The sequence below is a fragment of the Mytilus trossulus genome, chromosome 4 (genome assembly GCF_036588685.1).
Source record: "Mytilus trossulus isolate FHL-02 chromosome 4, PNRI_Mtr1.1.1.hap1, whole genome shotgun sequence".
Classification (NCBI taxonomy): domain Eukaryota; kingdom Metazoa; phylum Mollusca; class Bivalvia; order Mytilida; family Mytilidae; genus Mytilus; species Mytilus trossulus.
In genome coordinates, this window is record NC_086376.1 from 75,981,564 (window position 1) to 76,004,557 (window position 22,994).

General features: G+C 32.4%; 2 protein-coding genes across 3 annotated transcripts in view; one reads left to right on the forward strand and one right to left on the reverse strand.

Annotated features, from left to right (window-relative positions):
* Window positions 1–19,852, forward strand: part of LOC134715986 (syntaxin-18-like) — a 44,461-nt gene extending 24,609 nt beyond the window's left edge. The window contains exons 9-11 of the mRNA XM_063578616.1: window positions 16,029–16,098; window positions 17,614–17,694; window positions 19,628–19,852. Coding sequence (XP_063434686.1) covers window positions 16,029–16,098; window positions 17,614–17,694; window positions 19,628–19,660 — 184 coding nt within the window. The 3' untranslated portion in view covers window positions 19,661–19,852. The remainder of the gene's footprint in view (window positions 1–16,028; window positions 16,099–17,613; window positions 17,695–19,627) is intronic.
* LOC134715987 (uncharacterized) lies at window positions 7,135–10,184 on the reverse strand. Of its 2 annotated transcripts, XM_063578618.1 has the most exons (3): window positions 9,771–10,184; window positions 8,503–8,640; window positions 7,135–8,012 (listed from the first exon to the last, which is right to left on the reverse strand). In XM_063578618.1, exons 1-3 carry the CDS (start codon window positions 9,877–9,879, stop codon window positions 7,969–7,971), a joined length of 291 nt encoding a protein of 96 aa, XP_063434688.1. In that variant the 5' UTR covers window positions 9,880–10,184; the 3' UTR covers window positions 7,135–7,968. The 2 variants fall into 2 exon arrangements, with proteins under 2 accessions (XP_063434688.1, XP_063434687.1); XM_063578617.1 differs by having other exon boundaries at window positions 7,135–8,640.
* Window positions 19,853–22,994: the final 3,142 nt, after the last annotated feature.

Genomic DNA, 22,994 nt, shown 5'->3' on the forward strand with positions numbered 1-22,994 from the left:
ATTCAATATACTACATTTTCGAAGTACACATTTTCACTCAAACTGACACATTTAATGAAATACTACAAAGTCAATCGTAAATTAATCATGTCACTTATCTATATAATGATTGAAATATATCCCCATTGACCACTCTTGACATCTTACCAGATTTGGCTGTTCTCTCAACCATGTTAAAGGTTTGATCAGTAAATTGTGTAGGATGTCTATTTTGGATATCAGTAGAAATAGCGTTTTCATCCATAATCTGAAACAATTTTTCTTTCTTCCTCTTTGCAATAATTAATTACCTGTGAACTAAACCATACAATATCATTTTTTATATGTTTATAGACAAAGGTTGTTCTAAAATTGAGAATGGAAATGGGGAATGTGTCAAAGAGACACCAATCCGACCATAAAGCTGACAACAGCCGAATTGCATAGAAATAATTTATTTTTAGATGTGTAACGAATGCGAAAAACCCGTCCAAATATATATCAACCTTTGTTCTGTATATTTATAATACTTTTATGTATACATATATTTTTGGCACTATGTTTGGTAATATGATTTAAACGTCTGCAGGTACATTCCCCTTACCTCTCAATCGATAGGGAAATAATCTTATTTTAGTTCAACTAAAAATAAATTATAAGGGACATTGCTAGTTGTAACTAATATATCACATATTTAGATGAATGGTGTTACGGTCCTCTTTAATCAACATTTGTTCTCCTTCTATGATACTATAGAATTCGCAAAATTAGATTGCTATCAACGAACTACTCGACCATCAGCACGTGTTGAAAAAGAATTCACACTTCCCCGTAGTATCAATATTAGCGGTTCAAATCGTATATCAACCAAATACTGTGAATTCCTCCACATCTATCCCAAATTGTTAATTTGTCCTGATGCGGGAATGTAAAGGGCCATTTAAGCTTATCTTTCATTTTCTCGGATTAAGAATATACAACTAAATGCATAGCTATACCCTGCCTATAAAAAGGGATTTTTTTTTCTGTTTTACCTCTATCTGTCCATCCGTTAGTCCTTCCTTCCGTCCCATAAATATTTTTGTCGCATCTTTCTAGGGAACAGCCTGATATCTGAAATTAAGTTTCATGGTTCTTATGAGTCAGCTAAACCGTGTGATGCGTTTAGAGATTCGTCACTCAAAAACTTCCTGTTTACCGAAATATTTGGCGGGGTATCATTAGTGAGCAGTAGCTCACACTTTCACTTGTTTTCTTTTATTTCAACCCATTCACTAAAAAAATCAGATTCAGTAGGATTAGAATCAATACAATTGAGAACGGGGAATGTGTCAAAGATACGACAACCCGACCAAAAGAGAAAAACAACGAAGGTCATCAATGGATCTTCAACACAGCTGGAAAATCTCTCATCCGGAGGCGGAATTTAGTAATCCCTTTGTTTATTTGGGTACTAGATCAATGAAATGGGAGAAATCCGTCTGCGCCAAAAATGCGTCCTTTTGCACCACAACTTTTTTCTCCAAAGCTACGTTTGCGCCACCTGTTTTAAAATTACATGGTATCATTTGCCCCAAAAATTAAACATACGATTGTTCCAATTAGAAGAAAAAATATTTATTCGGACTTAGAAACAGTAGTTTACACATGCAAATAATTCTTTTTCAGAAACATATCTTCTTCCTACTACTGCTACATGGGTACTGTCCCAATTTAAGGTATGTAGTAGCTTATAACTTGATTTTATTGTCCAAAACAAAAATATTGAAGGATACAATGCACAGTTTATTATAATTCCAGTGGAATGCTTCTGCTCCATTACTGGTACGACTTGTGGTAGATAGTAACATATGTGACCAAAACATAAGGACTCTTTTATGAATTTGCGTTTATCGGTCGCCACGGAATTTTTTCCAGATGTAGTTTCTTCATTATATAAATCAAGTTGAATCTTAAAACTGACAAACTGGCTTGTATCATTTCTATCGGGTAAGATGTAATATACTCAAATTGTAATGTTGAGAATATTTTGAACGACAAAATTATTTAATATATCTTCGTGTGTGACTTTTACATTTTCTGACGTCAAACACGCGACTCGACACTTAGAGTTAATATGAATGCAGTCACAGGACAAATATGTCAATCCATTATTGGTTGATTTAAAAACCATATATAAGTAAGCAATGCATGTGGTTGTTACATTTGATAGGTGTTTTTTGTGCTTCTTTGTTAAATATTTGTTTGAGATTGTGACACAATGATGACTGCTGTACCCATATTTTGACAATGTTACATATTATGTCTGTGTCGTTCACGCATCGTTGTAAATAATGGAATTTGATGCGACTGTCATACAAATGAGAGGTTTAGCGCTATAAAACCAGGTATAATGCACCATTTTGTACATTTGTACCAAGTCAGGAATAAAACAGTTGTTGTCCATTCGTTTCATGCGTTTTATCATATGAATTTGACAATTGATAATAGTTATCAAAGGTACCAGGATTATAATTTAGTACGACAGACGCGCGTTTCGTCTACATTAGACTCTTCAGTGACGCTCATATCAAAATATTTAAAACGCAAAACAAGTACGAAGTTGAGGAGCATTTAGGGTCCAAAATTCTAAACCAATTGTGCCAAATACGGTTAAGGCAATCTATTCCTGGAATAAGAAAAGCCTTAGTTTTTCGATGAATTCAAAGTTTTGTAAACAGGAAATTTATAAAAATGACAACTTAATTGATATCAATGTCAACACCGAAGTGATGACTACTGGGCTGGTAATACCCTCGGGGATGAAACGTCCACCAGCAGTGGCACCAGCCCAGTGGTGTAAATAGTTATCAAAGGTACCAAAAGTATAATTTAGCACGCCAGACGCGCGTTTCGTCTACATAAGACTCATCAGTGACACGCATATCAAATCAAAATATTTTAAAAGCCAAACAAGTACGAAGTTAAATTGCATTTAGGGTCCAAAATTCTCAAATAGTTGTGCCAAATACGGCTAAGGTAATCTATTCCTATTCCTGGAATAAGAAAAGCCTTAGTTTTTCGATAAATTCAAAGTTTTGTAAACAGGAAATTTATGAAAATGACCACATAATTGATATTCATGTCAACACCGAAGTGCTGACTACTAGGCTGGTAATACCCTCGGGGACGAAACGTCCACCAGCATTGGCCTCGACCCAGTGGTGTAACTCGTTATCAAAGGTACCAGAATTATAAAGTAGTACGCCAGACGCGCGTTTCGTCTATATACTTCTCTTCAGTGACGCTCATATCAAAATATTTATAAAGCCAAACAAGTACGAAGTTGAATAGCATTTAGGGTCAAAAATTCAAAAAAAAGTTGTGCAATATACGGCAAAGGTAATCTATTCCTGGGATCAGAAAATCCTTGGTTTTTCAAAAAATTCAAAATTTGTAAACAGGAAATTTATGAAAATGACTACATAATTGATATTTATGTCAACACCGAAGGGTTGACTACTAGGCTGGTGATATCCTCGGGGACGAAACGTCCACCAAGAGTGGCCTCGAGCCAGTGGTGTAAAGTTACCAATGGTTCCAGGATTATAATTTACTACGCCAGACGCTCGTTTCTTCTACATAAGTCTCTTCAGTGACGCTCACATCAAAATGTCTATAAAGCCAAACAAGTACGAAGTTGAGGAGCATTGAGGGTCCAAAATTCTTAAACAATTGTGCCAAATACGGTTTAGGCAATCTATTCCTGGAATAAGAAAATCCTTAGTTTTTCGATGAATTCAAATTTTTGTACACAGGAAATTATAAAAATGACCACATAATTGATATTAATGTCAACACCGAAGTGCTGACTACTAGGCTGGTAATACACTCTGGGACGAAACGTCCACCAGCAGTGGCACCGGCCCAGTGGTGTAAATAGTTATCAAAGGTACCAGGATTATAAAGTAGTACACCAGACGCTCGTTTCGTCTACATATCAGTAACGCTCATATCAAAATATTTATAAAGCCAAACAAGTATGAAGTTGAGGAGCATTTAGCGTCCAAAATTCCCAAAAAAGTTGTGCCATATACGGCAAAGGTAATCTATTCCTGGGATCAGAAAATCCATGTTTTCGAAAAATTCAAAGTTTTGTAAACAGGAAATTTATAAAAATGACTACATAATTGATATTTATGTCAACACCGAAGGGTTGACTACTAGGCTGGTGATACCCTTGGGGACGAAACGTTCACCAGGAGTGGCCTCGAGCCAGTGGTGTAAAGTTACCAAAGGTACCCGGATTATAATTTAATACGCCAGACGCTCGTTTCCTCTACATAAGACTCTTCAGTGACGCTCACATCAAAATATTTATAAAGCCAAACAAGTACGAAGTTGAGGAGCATTGAGGGTCCAAAATTCTAAAACAATTGTGCCAAATACGGTTTAGGCAATCTATTCTTGGAATAAAAAAATCCTTAGTTTTTCGATGAATTCAAAGTTTTGTAAACAGGAAATTATAAAAATGACCACTTAATTGATATTAATGTCAACACCGAAGGCTGACTACTGAGCTGGTAATACCCTCGGGGACGAAACGTCCACCAGCAGTGTCACCGGCCCAGTGGTGTAAATAGTTATCAAAGGTACCAAAAGTATAATTTAGCACGCCAGACGCGCGTTTCGTCTACATAAGACTCATCAGTGACACTCATATCAAATCAAAATATTTTGAAAGCCAAACAAGCAGTGGCACCGGCCAAGTGGTGTAAATGGTTATCAAAGGTACCAGAATTGTAATTGAGTACATCAGCCGCGCGTTTCGTCTACATAAGACCCCTCAGTAACGCGCATATCAAAATATGTTTAAAGCCAAACAAGTACGAAGTTAAATTGCATTTAGGGTCCAAAATTCCCAAATAGTTGTGCCAAATACGGCTAAGGTAATCTATTCCTGGAATCAGAAAATTCTTTTTTTTTCGAAAAATTCAAATTTTTGTACACAGGAAATGATAAAAATGACCACATAATTGACATTCATGTCAACACCGAAGTACTGACTACTGGGATGGTAATACCCTCGGGGACGAAACGTCCACCAGCAGTGTCATCGACCATAAGGGACTTTCTGTTTGAATTTTCATCGGAGATTAGTATTTTTGAGCTTTTACTTTATACTGAAATTAGTTTTACTACTAGTAAAATACCTGTATAGGGTTGCACTTGTTTCAGCTGTTTTGATAATTTTTTGTCACGTTTTGAAGGTTGAACGTTTTTCTGTTTATTGTTCGCTATTATCGATTGAAATAGTGTTTCTGACTGCATAGTTGTTGCAACGGTCTACATCTAAATATGTTTGTGTGAAATAGAAAAATCGTGAACTTTTGACTTTGAATTATATTGATATCTATGCAAAAAACACATATTTTCAGTCGTTTCCGCCTTGGTTATAGAGTTTAAAGAAGGTAAAGAATGTGGTTTCGCTGAAAAACGCTGAAAATTAAAAAAAATGTTTCGTATGATTATTTTCATAAAATGCGTACCGAAACAATTGCATAGATGGAAATATTGTTAATCTCCATTCTTTGTCAGTTTTTTTTTAAATCGAGTGTAAATTGTAGACAAAACGCTTAAATATAACATTTTAATCCTGTTATCTATGATGAGTCAATTTGTTGGCATTTTAATAAAAATAGTGGTCTATAAAAACACATTTGTTTCGATCTCCATGTCATTGACGTTTAATGTTCTTATTCCAAAAGCAATGATTACATCCTTGCCCTATTAGGAGTAACATCAATACATAGAAAATTGCAATAAAATTGATTAATTTAGTTATCAAATATATTATGTAATCCTTTTTTTAATTTAAATAACAAATAATTTTTAAGATTTTTTACACGGTTACGGCTTATAAAGTACATCTAAATCAGCTAGGCCACAGTTCTCTTATTTCATAATTATTCATCAGATGCAATGATTTTCAACCTTGGAATAATAAAATAAATCAAAGAAGGCAACCAAATATGCACTGCCAGGTTCTGATCATATTGAGACATATAGAATTCGCATGAAAATTAAATAGGACTACAACATTTATTGTGTTCAAGTCACTAAAAACGAATTTTACTCTTTTTATCAGTGTTAATTCTTGTCGTTTGTTTATTGTTGCACTTCAGTGTTTCTATCTTTTCATTGCTTTCCTATTATAGTTGATGTGTTGCCTCTGCTAAATTTTGTAGCCCGGATTTGTTTCCTCTCAATCGATGTATGACGTTTATCTATACCATTGCTGCCTTTATCATACCAACAGGTGTAACATAAAATAATGTCAAATTTTCAGAGCAAAATGTTACACTTATCATATTATTATGAATCCTTACAAAACAATTTACGTAACACTAATATGATAGACATGAACCAACGAAAACCACCAAACTACAGGCTCCTGACTTGGGACAAAGACTTAAAGACTGTTGCTGTGTTAAATATGTTTGAAAGCAGTTAATCCCTCCCCTAACCTGGAACAGTGGTGTTACATTACAACATAAGAACAAACTATACAAATCAGGTAAAAACGCTTAACTCGTCAGTACAAATACAAATAGAAATACATCTAACCAGAACACAGAGTGCAAGTGGACGTGTACTTATGCATTCCCAAACCAAAACGACACAAAGTAAAGATCTATTGAGCATGTAAAGATTTTAAAATAATTTCAGCAAAATAGTATACAAAAGATGTTGATACTGTTTTGTTAAGATGTGTGATGATCAATCTATTATACAAATGAAATAAATTATGATTGTCTCCCTTCCTTTGAATCTAATTTCTTCATATAAAAAAGGAAGATGCTATTTTCTCGTCAATAAGTAGTCTACTTAACCACCAATTTTAAAGAAAACTAATGAACACAAATCATGTTTTCTAAGACATCAACCAGTACACAATCAACATCAAATGAGTCATTTTGGTTTCGAGCGTGAAGAGACATTGATTGTCAATATGCGCATGTGGTGTAGAAAAAATTCTGCAAAGGACTAGTTCAATATTCAAGTAATTGACAATAGCCAAAATTCAAAATAAGCCAGCAAACGAATTTTGAAGGTGCTTCTTAACAAACCGACCGCTAACCTCACATTCATTCGTCTCGTTCTAACATACGAGTATTGCTTTTGGTTTTTATTTTGTCATTGTAATTCCAACTCAATCTAAATCAAAACAGCTATGTAATATTGTCATAATATTTTAATTAAATGTTTAATTAAGTTCTAATCTATTAACCGAGATAGTCTTTCAAATTCCTTTACAATTGTAAAAACATATAGTTTATGTTTTGTTTTTTAGGACTGAAAGACTCTTACAAGATATATTTCTTCTTCTATGAGACTTAGTTTATATCAACATGAAATACAATTTTCCATTGCGTGTTTCTGTTTTTTAGATTTCTTTTCTCGATTTCTTTTTTCAGCTCTCTTTGATTTGAGTTTCACCCGAAACTGAGTTCTTTTGCGGAGTCGTCCATGTTCTAAAATGTTCAACTTTTTGCATAGACCAATAACTATTCATGTTGTACTGTTGAAACGTCTGAAACAAGTCAAAATAAATACAAGACACAAACTCCATACAAACGCTCAATCTGACGGTGTCAGGCAACGGAACAATGTTTCTACTCTTATTCGTCATAAAAGTCATAAGTCCATTAAACTGTAAGTCTACCTCTTGACTCTTCTCTGAAAGGTCTATCGTTGTACCAGTGGCTAGACGACTGGTTAAATAGCTGAAGCAAATTCTAAGGATAATTTCCTACATTTCATGTCAATCAACACCGACACTGCCAGCAATATTTTATTGTCCTCTCTACTAATCATACTTTCTAATCGTCATGTGGTTTACATTAGAACGTTGATAGATACAATGTAATCCCTTAACATAAACCCAGATAGCATTGCCTTTCTGCAAGTTCAGATTAATTCCAACATGCACAGACTTTTGTGAGTATGCTAAAAGAACTTCAATGGTACATGAGTCGTCTTCATTGTCACCACTGTTTAAAATACAAACATATAAAGAAGTTTGGTTTTCATTGTGCCTGTTATCAAAATTCAGCGAAAGGTCGATTGAATATGATCCAGACTGGAGCAAAGTAATATTTGTGCCGGTTTCATCTAATTTCAGAAATGTTGTGGCCAGGAGTTTCCATCCAATATTACCGGAATTGTTTTGAAAATCAAAGTTAATCTTCAAATTTTCGAACATTTTTTTATGTGCTGTGACATGGTTTGTGATATTGACATTTTCTTTTTCTATATTGTTTTTGATATTTGCATATTTCAAATAGACATATAGCCCAACACACATTAGTCCATTTAGTAAAAATGAAAATATGTAAGGACACAATCTTCTGCATCGTTTTGCAATATTGTGTTTTTTCGCAGAAAGTTTTGTTTTGTTAATACTGTAATCGTCTGGGATTTTACACCTCACAAGAATGTTTGTGCTTGTATCAATTTCATTTCGCGGTGCCAGTGCTTTACCTCTTTCAGCGAAGTTCGTCTGACAACCTTTACGATGGGTCACTTCAACCTTCTTTAAAAGCTTCAAATTTTCGGTATTGTCTGACGTTGGGTGTGGTACTTGAAACAACTTGTTCTTTTCTTCATTGCTTTCAGAATCTGCAATATAAATATGATTAAAAATCATTATTATATATAACATTGAAATCCTATAAAAGAACGTAATGCAAAAATCATTATAGTTTTGTTCGAAACGATTTGTTATTGCTCTTTTCTCAAATTTCAAAAAAGCCAAGAAATGGAGCTTTCATGTAAAAAAAATAATGAATAATGTCTGAAATAAATCATTGAAAAGTCTAATGGAAGCTCGTTACGGAAAGTACTCTATCAATAAAAAAACTGAGAGGTGTCGTTTAACATAATAATATACTCCCCTCCCCTAAATATGCGCTGCTTTAAAAGATCCTTGCCCATTTGTGTTATAAAGCTATACATAAATGAATGGTAAAACAGAGTGATAAGGATGTAGTCACACTCGTTTTAATGCCGGCGTCACACATTGCCGTATAGGCCGGCTTGCACAAGACGTACAGAGAAAATTGATAAAGTCTTATACGTTAGTCGCACGCCAGAAAAACGCTAAGGAATCGTTAAACGCGTGTTGCATAAGTTGGAGGTATGTCGAAATGCAAAGGTATACGCTTGGTGAACGCTACAACTCCAGGAAATTTTATGTAGCATGAAAATTTTCCAGCTCAAGTGTTTGTCAGGCGTATACATGTACACTACACGCACGTAATACAAACGCTACAAGTGCATTGGAAACAAGCACTCAACAATTAAACGCTGAAAAGACAGTTTATAGTCCCAGATACGACTTGGAGGCGTCTCAAATACGTTCAAGAGACTTTTTTCCTTCGTAGCGTGCATGCTATCTACGTTAGACAAACGCCAGACACACGCTTCTCGTATGACAAATACACACTTAAAGCTCGTTTTGCATACGATACACATACGATTGACAGGTTGAATGTATCTACAAAAATACCTGCGTACGTATTGGCAGCGTACATGATTTTTCACCATGGCCGGCGTACTTCGGAGCTATACGCTGATGTGTGACGCCGGTATCAAACAGAAGAAAAGGTAATCATAAAGAACGAAATAATGCATGCAATAATTCACAGTACATGAAAGTAATTATTTATAAGTAAATCTTAAGAATTCAAAACATCATGATTAGACTAATATAGTGGTGATATAGCAAAATTATAATTGTTTATATTTACCAAATATATATTGGCCACATCCTGTTGTGATTTCAATTTGACCATCATCATCATCGATTGGCTTAGTATTTCCGTGCCTGGTAAAAGTAGCAGAATTTCTTCTCTCCATAATATCAAACAAGTATAGTTAGTCCTGTCTGCTTTAACAAATAACTCTGATTTTAATGACACAGACCTTTAAATTTATACAAGTTTATGTCTGAAAAACAAGGTGTTTTCCAATGTTCTAATTTTAGGTAAATCCCTTGCATTTAATAGCATCATAAAAAGATGGCAATCTAGTCACATGGACTTCTAAAGCATGCGTGTTATTGACGTCATCAATGGCATGGTTTGATAGCTGCAGGATATCCCTACAACAACAACATACTAAATGAATCCCGTCGTTTTAGAGTCTGATTACGCTACTTTCTAATGAACAATATCACGTGATTTACATGGCCAAAAAAATCTATGGACCGCAATCAGTGTCATAATCTTGTATGTTTTATATGTTTTTAACATTAACAGACATATGTTTTTAACATGAGATGACTTTTGGTTTATATGAGCTTCAAAAAGAAGTTATCAAGCAAAATTCTTGTAAATTAAGTTGAACTAACGTTGATTACTGAGTTTTATATAAAAGAGGATTTGTATAAACAGTTTTAATTTATTGTAAAATTGAGAATGAAAATTGGGAATGTGTCAAAGAGACAACAACCCGACCAAATAAAAAAACAACAGCAGAAGGTCACCAACAGGTCTTCAATGTAGCGAGAAATTCCTGCACCCGGAGGCGTCCTTCAGCTGGCCCCTAAACAAATGTATACTAGTTCAGTGACAATGAACGCCATACTAATTTCCAAATTGTACACAAGAAACTAAAATTAAAATAACACAAGACTAACAAAGGCCAGAGGCTCCTGACTTGGGACAGGCGCAAATATGCGGCGGGGTTAAACATGTTTGTGAGATCTCAACCCTCCCCTATACCTCTAACCAATGTAGAAAAGTAAACGCATAACAATACGCACATAAAAATTCAGTTCAAGAGAAGTCCGAGTCTGATGTCAGAAGATATAACCAAAGAAAATAAACAAAATGACAATAATACATAAATAACAACAGACTACTTAATTTATTGTGCATTTATAATTTCATTTGTTTAGAAAAATAAAAGATTTGTGTATCACAATTCTAACATGACGTCCTTCAAACGCTTTGAGTACACACCCGTGGTAAAATATGAATATATTGCATAGGCTGTTCCGATCGTATTCCCACGTCATATGTTTTTTTATGAATGAAGTACCCGACGTCAAAGAATGATGACGTTATAATTTAAGCATTTTACGGGGAAATACACGTTTCTGATACCGAAAATCATCACAACAAGGAAACGTAAACAAAAGATACTAAATGTGGTATTAGCCCATATTTTTTTATACATAGAAGACATATAAGTAAATTGTCATTAAATTTAGCGCTATAGAACCAGGTTTAATCCACCATTTTCTACATTTGAAAATGCCTGTACCAAGTCAGGAATATGACAGTTCTTGTCCATTCGTTTTTGATGTGTTTTGTTTTTTGATTTTGCCATGTGATTATGGACTTTCCAAATTGATTTTCCTCTGAGTTCAGTATTTTTGTGATTTTACTTTTTTCATACAAACCTATCTAAATAAGTTTTGTGAATAAGTTGAGCATGTCACTTATTCTGTTTGTTGGACGTTCTTTTACGCCAATCTAAAAGTGCGTTAATTTATGGGAACGGCAAATATTGGCCTCCACCTAGAGCGCTTCGATCCAAAAAAATTGCCGTATTTGTCCTATTAGAATCGAAATAATTCATGGGGGCTTGGATATATCTAGATTTTACCACGGGTTGCCCTATTATGCCGATATTTTACCCATCGCAGGGTAACATATTTGTCATAAAGGGCCAATCCGTGGTAAAATAACGATATATTCAAGCCCCCATCAATTATTTCTTAATTAAAATTATCTTTTTTATTTTTTAATATTTTACAAGTTCCACTTAAAAGGCAGAAATATAAGCAGAAAGAAACATAAAATAATGATTCAGTTCAATAATATTTAACATTTACTGAACATTTACTGTTGACAATTCTTTAAAAAACAGTTTGAGTACCTTTGAGTTGTATAAATGCGAACTTTATCTATATGTAGAAAAAAATAATCATAATTCCTAAGGGACCAAGAATACTAAATAGTAGCTTTAATCCCATCTTGTTTAATAACTGTAACTAGCAATTTTAAATTCTATTTTGTGACTTATTCTTCTAATGATAATTTAAAAAGTAAAACAAAAAATATTTTCTAATTTTTTTTGGTGTTTCAGTTTTTTTATTTTTTTTAAGGTTTTCAGTGTCAATAGAATTTAAATTAAATACTTGGTCTTTAAACAATTTTTATTTTCACTGATCTGAAAAGTACAAAAAGTAAAAAAAATATGATTGTATAAAATTACAATCATGTGCTCACCACGAACTTTTTCCACGAATATTGGTGACGTACTTGGCATCATATGCCGATTTGTGTACACATAAATGTAGGTCATATCAAATAAAGTAGCTAACGGAAAACATCCGACTAACTTGTATTATTTTAAAGAAGTTCTAATGTACCATTATCGACATAAAAAAACAACAAATGGTTGTTGTGGAAACAGTCATCATCGTATATCAATTTTAAAAGAAACAAATTAACAGAACACAAAATCATCTATCTTCAAACACATTCATTGATTTGTGTGTCTGACGTCAGAAAATTTTATACGTCACATAGATTTTTCTTTCAATGTGCATACAAACAATCTTACGGGACGATGGTTTATATAATTATGATACAGTTCACTACAAAATATGATATATAACAAGTCTAAAAGGGTACAATATTACAAAATTTTTTTTACAATAGAACGATCAAAATGTTAAATGTTTCGGATAAAATATATCCTCATCAGTATGATCACGATATAAATGAATCATGTCAATATATTCTGATTATAAAACTATATATCACATAAATCTCGATCGTGTTGCTTATCAAGAATGTGTAAACTGTGACGTGTAGTGTAAATACTGACACACATTATCTAGTGCAGGGGCTCTCCAAAGGAAAAGGCAAATCAAATTAGAATAAAACTACAGATTTCCGTCATCTGCATAAAATAAGTAATAAAAATAACTTAATTGCCTATATCCCACTCGACTTGAAATTTTATACAATGAAAAAAAATTAAGCCAACCCTGTGATTCATTTTAGTAAACTTCCATGTTTAGCCATGACGGTCATGATCATCTAACACTTTTTTTTGCTTAACTAACCAAAAATGACCAAGTGAGCTTTTCTTTTCACTTGCGTCCGTCGTCGTCTGTTTAATTGATCTTATCCTCTGAAACTACTGGGTCAAATAAAACAAAAAAATATTATTCTAGTGTATTTAGTTAAAAGAAAATATAACAGATGACCTGCCCATCGACCAAGATGGCATTCATGGCTAAATAGATTATTGGTGGTAAAATGCAGTTTTTGGCTTATATCTATACATGCATGTACGGCAGGTGTAGGCATTTCGAAGTCGTAGATCTTTTAGAGTACATACAATCTAACTCTCTTTCATCTTTTAACAGTATTTAAACATTTGACTTTTCTATAACTCTTTTCACAAGTATTCCACATTCAAAACTAAAAGACCAATTGAAAGAGTTAGTATATTGCTTTGCTTCATAAAAAAGAATGGCCAACGTAGATACAAGTATTTTGGCTTAGGAATTTGTAAAGGATCACTCTGATTCAAACAAAAAATTCTCTGAAACTGATTTCATCAAGATGCTAATTTTTCATTGACAACATATTTGTTACGTTCGGAGAACGTGTTTTTCAACAGACTGTGGGCATTCCAATGGGAACAAACTGTGCCCCTATACTTGTTTCTTTATCATTATGAGGCTGATTTCATGCAGGAACTTCTTAGGAAGAAAGATAAAAAGTTAGCAATATCTTTTAACTCTACCTTCCGCTATATAGATGATGTTCTTTCACTAAATAATTTTAAATTTGGTGACTATGTGGAACGCATATATCCCATTAAACTAGAGATAAAGGATACTACAGATACAGTTAAGTCGGCTTCATATCTTGACTTACATCTAGAAATTGACAATGACGGTCGGTTGGAAACAAAACTTTACGACAAAAAAGATGATTTTTGCTTTCCAATTGTGAACTTTCCATTTCTAAGTAGCAAAATTCCAGCAGCACCTGCATACGAGGTATACATCTCCCAAGTGATACGATATTCCCATGCTTGTATTTCCTATCATGACTTTCTTGAAAGAGGATTGCTGCTCATAAGGAAGCTATCTAACCAAGAGTTTCAAATGGTGAAATTTAAATCATCCCTTCGTAAATTTTACGTTCGCCATCACGAGTTGGTTGACCGTTATGGAATAACCGTTTCACAAATGATATCGGATATGTTCCTTACGTCGTATCTACAATCCCCTTCCCTTTCATCAATGTGACCTACCGAATAAGACTATTTACCGGATTTGATATCACATAAGCTACACGACGGGTGCCACATTTGGAGCAGGATCTGCTTACCCTTCCGGAGCACCTGAGATCACCCCGAGTTTTTGGTGGGGTTCGTGTTGTTTATTCTTTGGTCTTTTTTCATTTTTTGGCGTTGTCAGTTTGTTTTAGATTTTTGAGTTTGACTGTCCCTTTGGTATCTGTCGTCCCTCTTTTGTATATTTGAGGGAGCCAGAAGGCATTTATTGTTAAATATTTTTAACTTTATTATCAAACTTGAACATTTAATATTTGAATTCATTTCATTTTCTACTTTTACTTTTAACAACTGGATGGTTTTAGTATTTATTTTATACATATTACTAGTCTGTATGATATAAATAGTACTGCATTTAATGAATGGTTAGTATCAGTAGCTTTCTGTCTTACTCTGAGGTCTTATTTGATAGGCCATGAGCTCTGCGAACTATTTTCACAGATAATGATAACATTGACAAGCTCCACCTCATTTCCATATTTACTTAATTTAATTTAATGTCAGACCCGTTCTCGTTTTTGGTGATATTTGACGGTTCACAAGCACGGTGGGTATGGTTGTCCTGCGAGAGACCGTTCTGTGCTGGTGATTTGGTCCTGTCAGGTGCTGGTGGGTCCTGATTCTGTGTTGGTGGGTTTGTTAATATTGTATCAGAACGGCAATAAAACGACTGTTTTGTTGCTTAATTTTTCTCTATTGCGTCATAAGTACCATGCAAAGTATATTACAACAATACTATATTGCAAAAGTCGTACAAGTTCATTAATCGGCATTGTCCTGAAGCTGTGCTGGTGATAAGAAAAACGGTCCTGGTTCTGTGCTCCTATGTCCTGGTTCTGTGCCTTTATATTTTAGTTAAAAGTGGCATATATTCAAGATCATTGATGCTGTACTGTTATTGACTAATTAACTGTTGTCTGCTTTCTTGAAATTGACATTGTTGTGAATCTGTTAACTGTTATTATGAGAAAAAAGGTAGATCTAACTTTATGAGGGACATAATTCTTAAAAATCCTTGATACATCTCAGATATATGATTCTGTGTCAACAACATTTATAAAAATCTTCCAATCGAAATAAAGATTATTTTATCTCTGTGCCAAACAAAAAAGATTATTTTATCTCTGCACCAAACACATTTTTTTTTATTTTACCTCTATACCAAACAAATGCTTAAAACGCATTAAGAAAACTGACAACTGTAATCATGAATATTTTCATGCAGGGGTTATTTTTGCTTATAAAGCAATCTCATAAACATATAAAAGTATCCCCTTGTGATTAGCAACTTTTTAAAAAGACAAGCAAAATTAAATAATGTGAAAAATTATTTGCTGATTTAAAAAGTTATCTTTCCTTTACTTAAGTCTACACTTTGAGTAAAACTTTTTGCAGTTTTGTATGAAATCACATCACGCTACAAAAATAATTTGGTGGCCATAGTAGACTAGGTATATAAAAAAAAATTAACTACAGGCATGAGTATACAACACTTAAAACATATTTTATACACCACTGTTAAGTATAAATAATAATAACACTTGGTAACATTTTCTGCACTGAATTTATTTCTCCAAATCATGTTGACTGCTGTTACATTAATCTAGTAACTAACAGTCCCTTCATCATACATTATTTCTTATATTTTGTATTATTTATATGACTATATTTTTCAGCCAAATAGAGGGAAAAGTTTTAGAAATAGCTAAATTACAAGAAATATTTGCTGAAAAAGTATTAGAGCAGGTAAATAAATTGCAGTGGCTTGGATATTCTTTAAAATGAACAAGTGGTTTGAATATCTTTGAAAATGAACATAACAAGATGTTCAATAAATTTGATTGAACAACATTAGTACACCACATACATAAAATAAAAAAACTTTTGGAAGTGAATGTACAGTATCAAACAAAATGTGTATTGAAAAATAAAAGGCATATGGTAGAGGTAAATAAGACAGTTTCTCTGACTTAAATATGTTAAATTTTATGTCATTATAAATTCATACATATGAATATCATCTGCAAGTAACACATTATCTATAATATCAATATTTAACCATCTTAAATATTCTGACTTGTTTGCAGTCTATGTGACTAAATCACCAAAACATGGTGTCTGTCATTTGTCATTCTGTAATTCAGGACATAAGTTTTTTTTCATGGAAGGAAATCTTAATCTTCAAAATGTAGTAGCATATTGTATTAATTTGTTTTGAATTCTTGAACATTCTTAAAGCGCCCTATTTGTCATGGTCTATTACTTTTAATCAAGTTATCTTTATAATGCAGATACTCCTCATGAAAATGAATATCCAAAATTGTCACTTACTTGGTACTTTTAATTTATGTGGATTGTTCTTCTGAATTGACAAACAATAGGTTCGAAAACTGCAACAAAGCTTGTAAATAGATATTGGAAGATGTGGTATGAGTCAGAGTGTCAATGAGACAACTCTCCATCTAAATAACAATTTATAAAAGTAAACCATTTTAGGTCAATATACGTCCTTCAACATGGAGCCCTGGCTCACACCAAACAACATGTTATAAAGGGCACATTTATATATTCATATAATCATCAGAGTTTTATTATTTGTCAAGCAAAATCCTGTTCAACTATGTATTTTTGTCAGAAAAGTTTAGAATAATATCATTTATATGGCAAGATATTTATGGAAAAATGCTGAATTGATTTACCAAACTTAACTGATATTGGTGATTGTATGTATATAAACTTTATTGTAATATATTTAGTCATTGCCTAATATATCATAGTAAGGGAGAAAGATGTTTCCAGTCTGTTTGTTTATCCCTTTGTCTGTCACTTATCAAGGACTTCAGGAATTTTACCATGAAGTTGTCACATCAACTTGAAAATTAATTATGTTAATACAGCAATTCATTTTGATGTGAAATATACTGTTGATTCATTTTAATATGCAAGATATCAGTATTGGTGCACTTCATGGGTATATGTGAACCAGGTATATAAATGTTAAGCAAAGTACACAATTTTTACAGGTTTTACTACTGTGACAAAAGGACAAAAACCAAAAATTGATGAAAATGCAAAATTTCCTTAATTTATGAAAATTTATATCCACAAAGGTTAACAAATACAAATTATACTAAAATAGTATTTTGACAAAGATTTTGCAGGTAAGTGGAAATGGAAATAGGATAGTGCTAAAGGGGCAGGGTTTTCTGTAGACAGATGTTTCAATTTTAAAAGTACTGATATGAATATGTGTTCTTACAGGAAACTGACATAGAAAGTATTGAACAGACCACAGTGGGTACAACAGAAAATATAACGAAAGGAAATGAAGAAGTACGAGAGGTAAGATAAAAAATAACATTATTGTATAGCAATATAATATTTCCCACAGAACGTCACCAAAAGTTAGCGTGCAATAAATTCTAATACTGCACTAGTGCAATAAATCTTTAAAATTCATGACGTCATCAACGTTTAAATCTTAGTTTAAACCAATTTTTGCTTACAAATTTTATATTGCTATACGATAAAAGGGTTATTGCATGAATATTGGGGAATATTGTCCCTCGTAAAACATATAATGCACTCGCTAGCTCGTGCAATATAAAATTCTAATCTGGACAATATTCCCCAATATTCATGCAATAACCCTATATTATTACTCCTAACATTTTCTGAATTTGAATAATCTTCTAAATAAAGGCAACAGTACTTTACTGTCGTTCAAAATTCATAATTTGATTGAGAAAAAACAAATCCGGGTTATTATTTTTTTTATTATTATACAGTATTTATAACAGCACATAATATATTATATCAAACATTACTCATAGCGCTTTTCAACATAAACATACACATATATAAGTATCAACAATGAAATATGAAAGATCATGATATGAGATCCTAAAACAAACATATTTAAAATAAATGGCATTTAAGGATGTCTGCTTGTCATGTTTTGGAATTTTTGTCAGATTTTCGGAAACCTCTGGACTTATTCATTTTAATGTCTTAAAAAAATTTCCCCATGAACCCCTATTTTTCTTTTTTAAAATCGTTTACATGTATAATTATTAGTCATCTGTAAAAAGTCTTATACAATTTTATTTACTTTCTAATAGTATTTGAGACCTTAAACTGGTCAATGATAATTCTATGAAAAATCAAGAGAGAATATTTTCCAGCCAAAATTCCAATATTTTTTTTGCTTTTTGATTCCTCAATTTATTTCCTCCCAATACATACTAGTTTTATGAAAAGGTATTTATTCTGAAACTGAGCAGCAAACATCCTTAAAACTATACTATTAAATTTACTGATCAACAATAAAATTTATATAAATGGGAATGGTAAAATATAGGAGACAAACTAAAACGGTTACAAACTAGAACTGAGAAAAACACATCAAATATCAGAGGAGAACAACAACACAACAGAAACACTAAAATGCAACACACAAAACGACCTATTAGATATTAACATTTTCCTGACTTTTACACTGAAAACTAAATTATTGTTTAATACAGTAAATTTTTGTAACCCAAACCTATTAATTATGCAAAATGTTTTAAACTCATGATGCAGTTGTGTTGACAGTTTAACAAAATGTCTGAGCATTGCAACTAAAATTGACATTTATAAAAAGACAATACTTAAAAACATTGAATTTGCAAATAAAGGCAAATAAAGGCAACAGTAGTATACCGCTGTTCAAAACTCATAAATCGATAGAAAAACAAATCAGGGTTACAAACCAAAACTGAGGGAAACACATCCAATACAAGAGGAGAACAACAACTCAACAGAAACGCAATATTCAAATGTTGCACACACAGAAACGACCTCAGCATTAGACAAAATCTGATGAGAAAAACAAGCATAACATCAAAACTAAATACATGAATTTAGTATAGAAAAGTACCGTGGCATGTCTTATAGCAATGCAAATTCACACTCAAATACAGAAATAACAGAAACACAATATTAAAATGTATCACACACAGAAACGAACTATAATATAACTATGGTAATTTTCCTGACTTGGTACAGGACATTTTTAAAGAAGAAATGGTAAGTTTAACCTGGTTTTGTAGCATGCCAAACGTCACGCTTAAACAATGTTGAATATAACAACATATCTTGAAGTACATATCTGAACTCTCAGTACAATATAATGATATCAAATTATATTTTATTTTAATTAATTTAATTGATTTGATTTCAGGTATAACATCATGTTTTCTTCTGAACAAAATTTTGTTATATATTTTTACAGGCAATTAAAAACAGTGCTGGCTTTAGAGTGTAGATTTTATTTTTCCTGATAACATGCACTTTGTCATTACTATTTTTAGACTGGTACAATACATGAGCAACATCTAGAGTATTTATGTTAACATTGTTTTTTGTGCAATATTATAAATATTGGCTTTTAGTATGATTGATATAAAAGTTATTTGTTTGTTTGTTGAATGAAAGATATATTAAATGTTATGCCTATTGTTTTCGCCTTCTAAATATAGTATGCTTATAATGGAGAACTAATTGAGATACTTTCAGTAAAGTTTCTTCTCTTTTAAATATGTTTTTCCCTGATGCTCTATATGATTAGCATATGCTAGTTAAATTGCCTCATTTTTTGACAAATATTTTCATTTTACTTTGTGACACCTGGTTCAATAATACCCAGTTAGAGGTAAATAGGGTTGATCTACAAATCTAAACCATTTTAAAGCTGATTTTAATACAGTGTTTGTGAAGGAAGCAAGCGATATATGTAATATTTCTGGTTTGTGGTCAACACTTAAGGGCATATGATACAGTCACAGGGGAGGTAATGACGATGCTAACATACAAAGTTATTTTCGCTATGTCAAACATTGACATGTCGGGAAAAGATGCATTTGTTTACTGTTTTTATATGCTTTAAACGGATTTAACTTAAAAAAGAGTACATAGACCCCTCTTTTTGAAAATGGCATTAGGTTTGATTATGTATGAAGATTTTTTGTACTAATTTTAATGAATAAGTTTATGTTGGTTTTTATATTTGATAAATATACCGCAAAAAATGACCTATGATGATTGTTGCCAAATTTGGTTTAATTTGGCCCAGTAGTTTCAGGAGAAGATTTTTGTAAAAAAAACCACTAGACGCCGGATGCAAAGTGATGAGAAAAGCTCACTTGGCATGTCTAACTAGGTGAGCTAATAAAAGGTGCCAAGTGAGCTTTTGTCGTCACTTTGCGTCCAGTGTCATTGTCTGTCATGGTTAACTTTTTTAAAAATCTTCTCCTTAAACTCCTCGGGCAAATTAAACCAATATTGGCCACAATCATCATTGGGGTATCTAGTTTTAAAAATGTGTCCATTGACCCAGCCAACCAACCAAGATGACTGCCATGGCTAAAAATAGAACATAGGGGGTAACATGTAGATTTTGGCTTATATCTCTGAAACCAAAGCATTGAGAAAAAAATCGGACAGGGTAAAAATTTGTTTATCAGGTCAAGATCTTTCTGCTCTGAAAATTTCAGATGAATTGGAGAATCTGATGGTAGGGTTGCTGCCCCTTAATTGGTAATTTTAAGGAAATTTTGCCGTTTTGGGTTTTTATCTTGAACATTATTATAGATAGAGGTAAACTGTGAACAGCAATAGTGTTCAGCAAAGTAAGATCTACCAATAAGTCAAATGATCCAAATGGTCAATTGATCGCTTAAGGAGTAATTGCCCTTTAAAGTAAATTTTTAACATTTTTTTGTAAATTTTTGTAATCTTTTACAAAAATCTTTTCCTACGAAACTACTATGGCAAATTTATTGTCCATAATCATCAATGGGGAATCTAGTTTAAAAAGTGTGTCTTTTGACTTGGCCAGTCAACCAAGATTGTCGCCATGGCTAAAAATAGAACATGGGGGTAAAATATAGATTTTGGCTTATAACTCTGAAACCAAAGCAATAATAGCAAAACTGACAGTGATAAAATTGTTTATCAAGTCAAGATCTATCTACCCTGAAATTTTCATATGAATCGGACAATCAGTTGTTGGGTTACTACCCCTTAATTGGTAATTTTAAGGAAATTTTGCCGTTTTTAATTATTATCTTGAATATTATAATAGAAAGAGGTAAACTGTGAACAGCAATAATGTTAAGCAAAGTAAGTTCTACAAATAAGTCAAATGATCAAAATGGTCAATTGATCCTTTAAGGAGTTATTGCCGTTTAAAGTAAATTTTTAACCATTTTTTATATTTTTTTTAATCTTTTACAAAAATATTCTCAGAAACTACCATGGCAAATTTAACCAAACTTGTCCATAATTATCATTAGGGTATGCAGTTTAAAAAATGTGTCTGTTGACCTGGCAAGCCAACCAAAATTGTCTTCATGGCTAAAAGTTGAACATGGGGGGTAACATATAGATCTTGGCTTATTACTCTGAAACCAAAGCATTAAAAGCAAAACTGACCGGCTTAAAAAAGTTTATCAAGTGAACATCTATCTGCCCTGAAATTTTCAGATGAATCAGAACACCAGTTGTTGGGTTGTTGCCCCTGAGTTAGTAATTTTATGGAAATTTTGGAGTTCATTGTTATTATCTTAAATATTATTAAAGTAACTTATGATATCTTATACTATAAATTATGATTTTAACCTAATTTTACATGATTTCCAATGCATCAGTAAATAGAGGTGAGCGATACAGGCTCTTTAGATCTCTAGTCTTTTAAGGTAAGACATTAAGGTATATTTTTTATCTACATATTTGAATTGCTTACGTGAAAAATAACAATTTTAAATATTTTATTTCATTCCTGGTTGTGAACAATGTCCCTTAGCGCTACAACAATGACGCTTATGTTCATTCCTGTGTTATTAATTGCTAATGAAACCAGGGGATTTGATTAGCAAAATATATCTTATATTTATATCGTGTGTTAGTTGCATTTTACAAAGTATTCATACGAGCACACAATACATACATATTATTCAGTGATCCTAGATATAAACAATCATATAAGAAAGAAATTATAAAAAAGAAACCCAAAAAGACGGATTTTTTGTCCGTCATATGTTTTGATTATATAAAAACTAGTTTAACCGAAAGTAGAATGATCAAGCATGGTTGACCTCATGGCCCTCATGGCTTGACAAATAATTTCATGAAATGGTGAGTAATTTATTGCAGTCATTAAGTCACTTATCAAATGTGTAAACTTTTAAACTAATGTCTTGTAATAATCAAATATTTCTGGTAAGTAATAATGAAATATGTTGAAGAGATCAAAGAAGGAGCTATTGACCCCTGATCTTGATTGATTTGTAAATTATTGATTGATTGATTCTTTGTTATTTAAATACTGACTGAAGTATTTATATCAGGTCTAATTCTCATAAAAAATAAATATAATCAAGGTTTCAATATTTTCCTCTGAAATTTTCTCAAAAATAAACTATCTGGATGATATAACATTTGTGTTTCAATTTCATTTTTTAGAACTGACAACATGTTCACAAATTTAGTTCTCTGTTCTGATAAATAAAAACATTTATAAATCACAAAACAAATCATTGTTATGACATGATTAAGTGGATTATATTCAATATCTTCAATGTTATATCCAAGCACAAGAT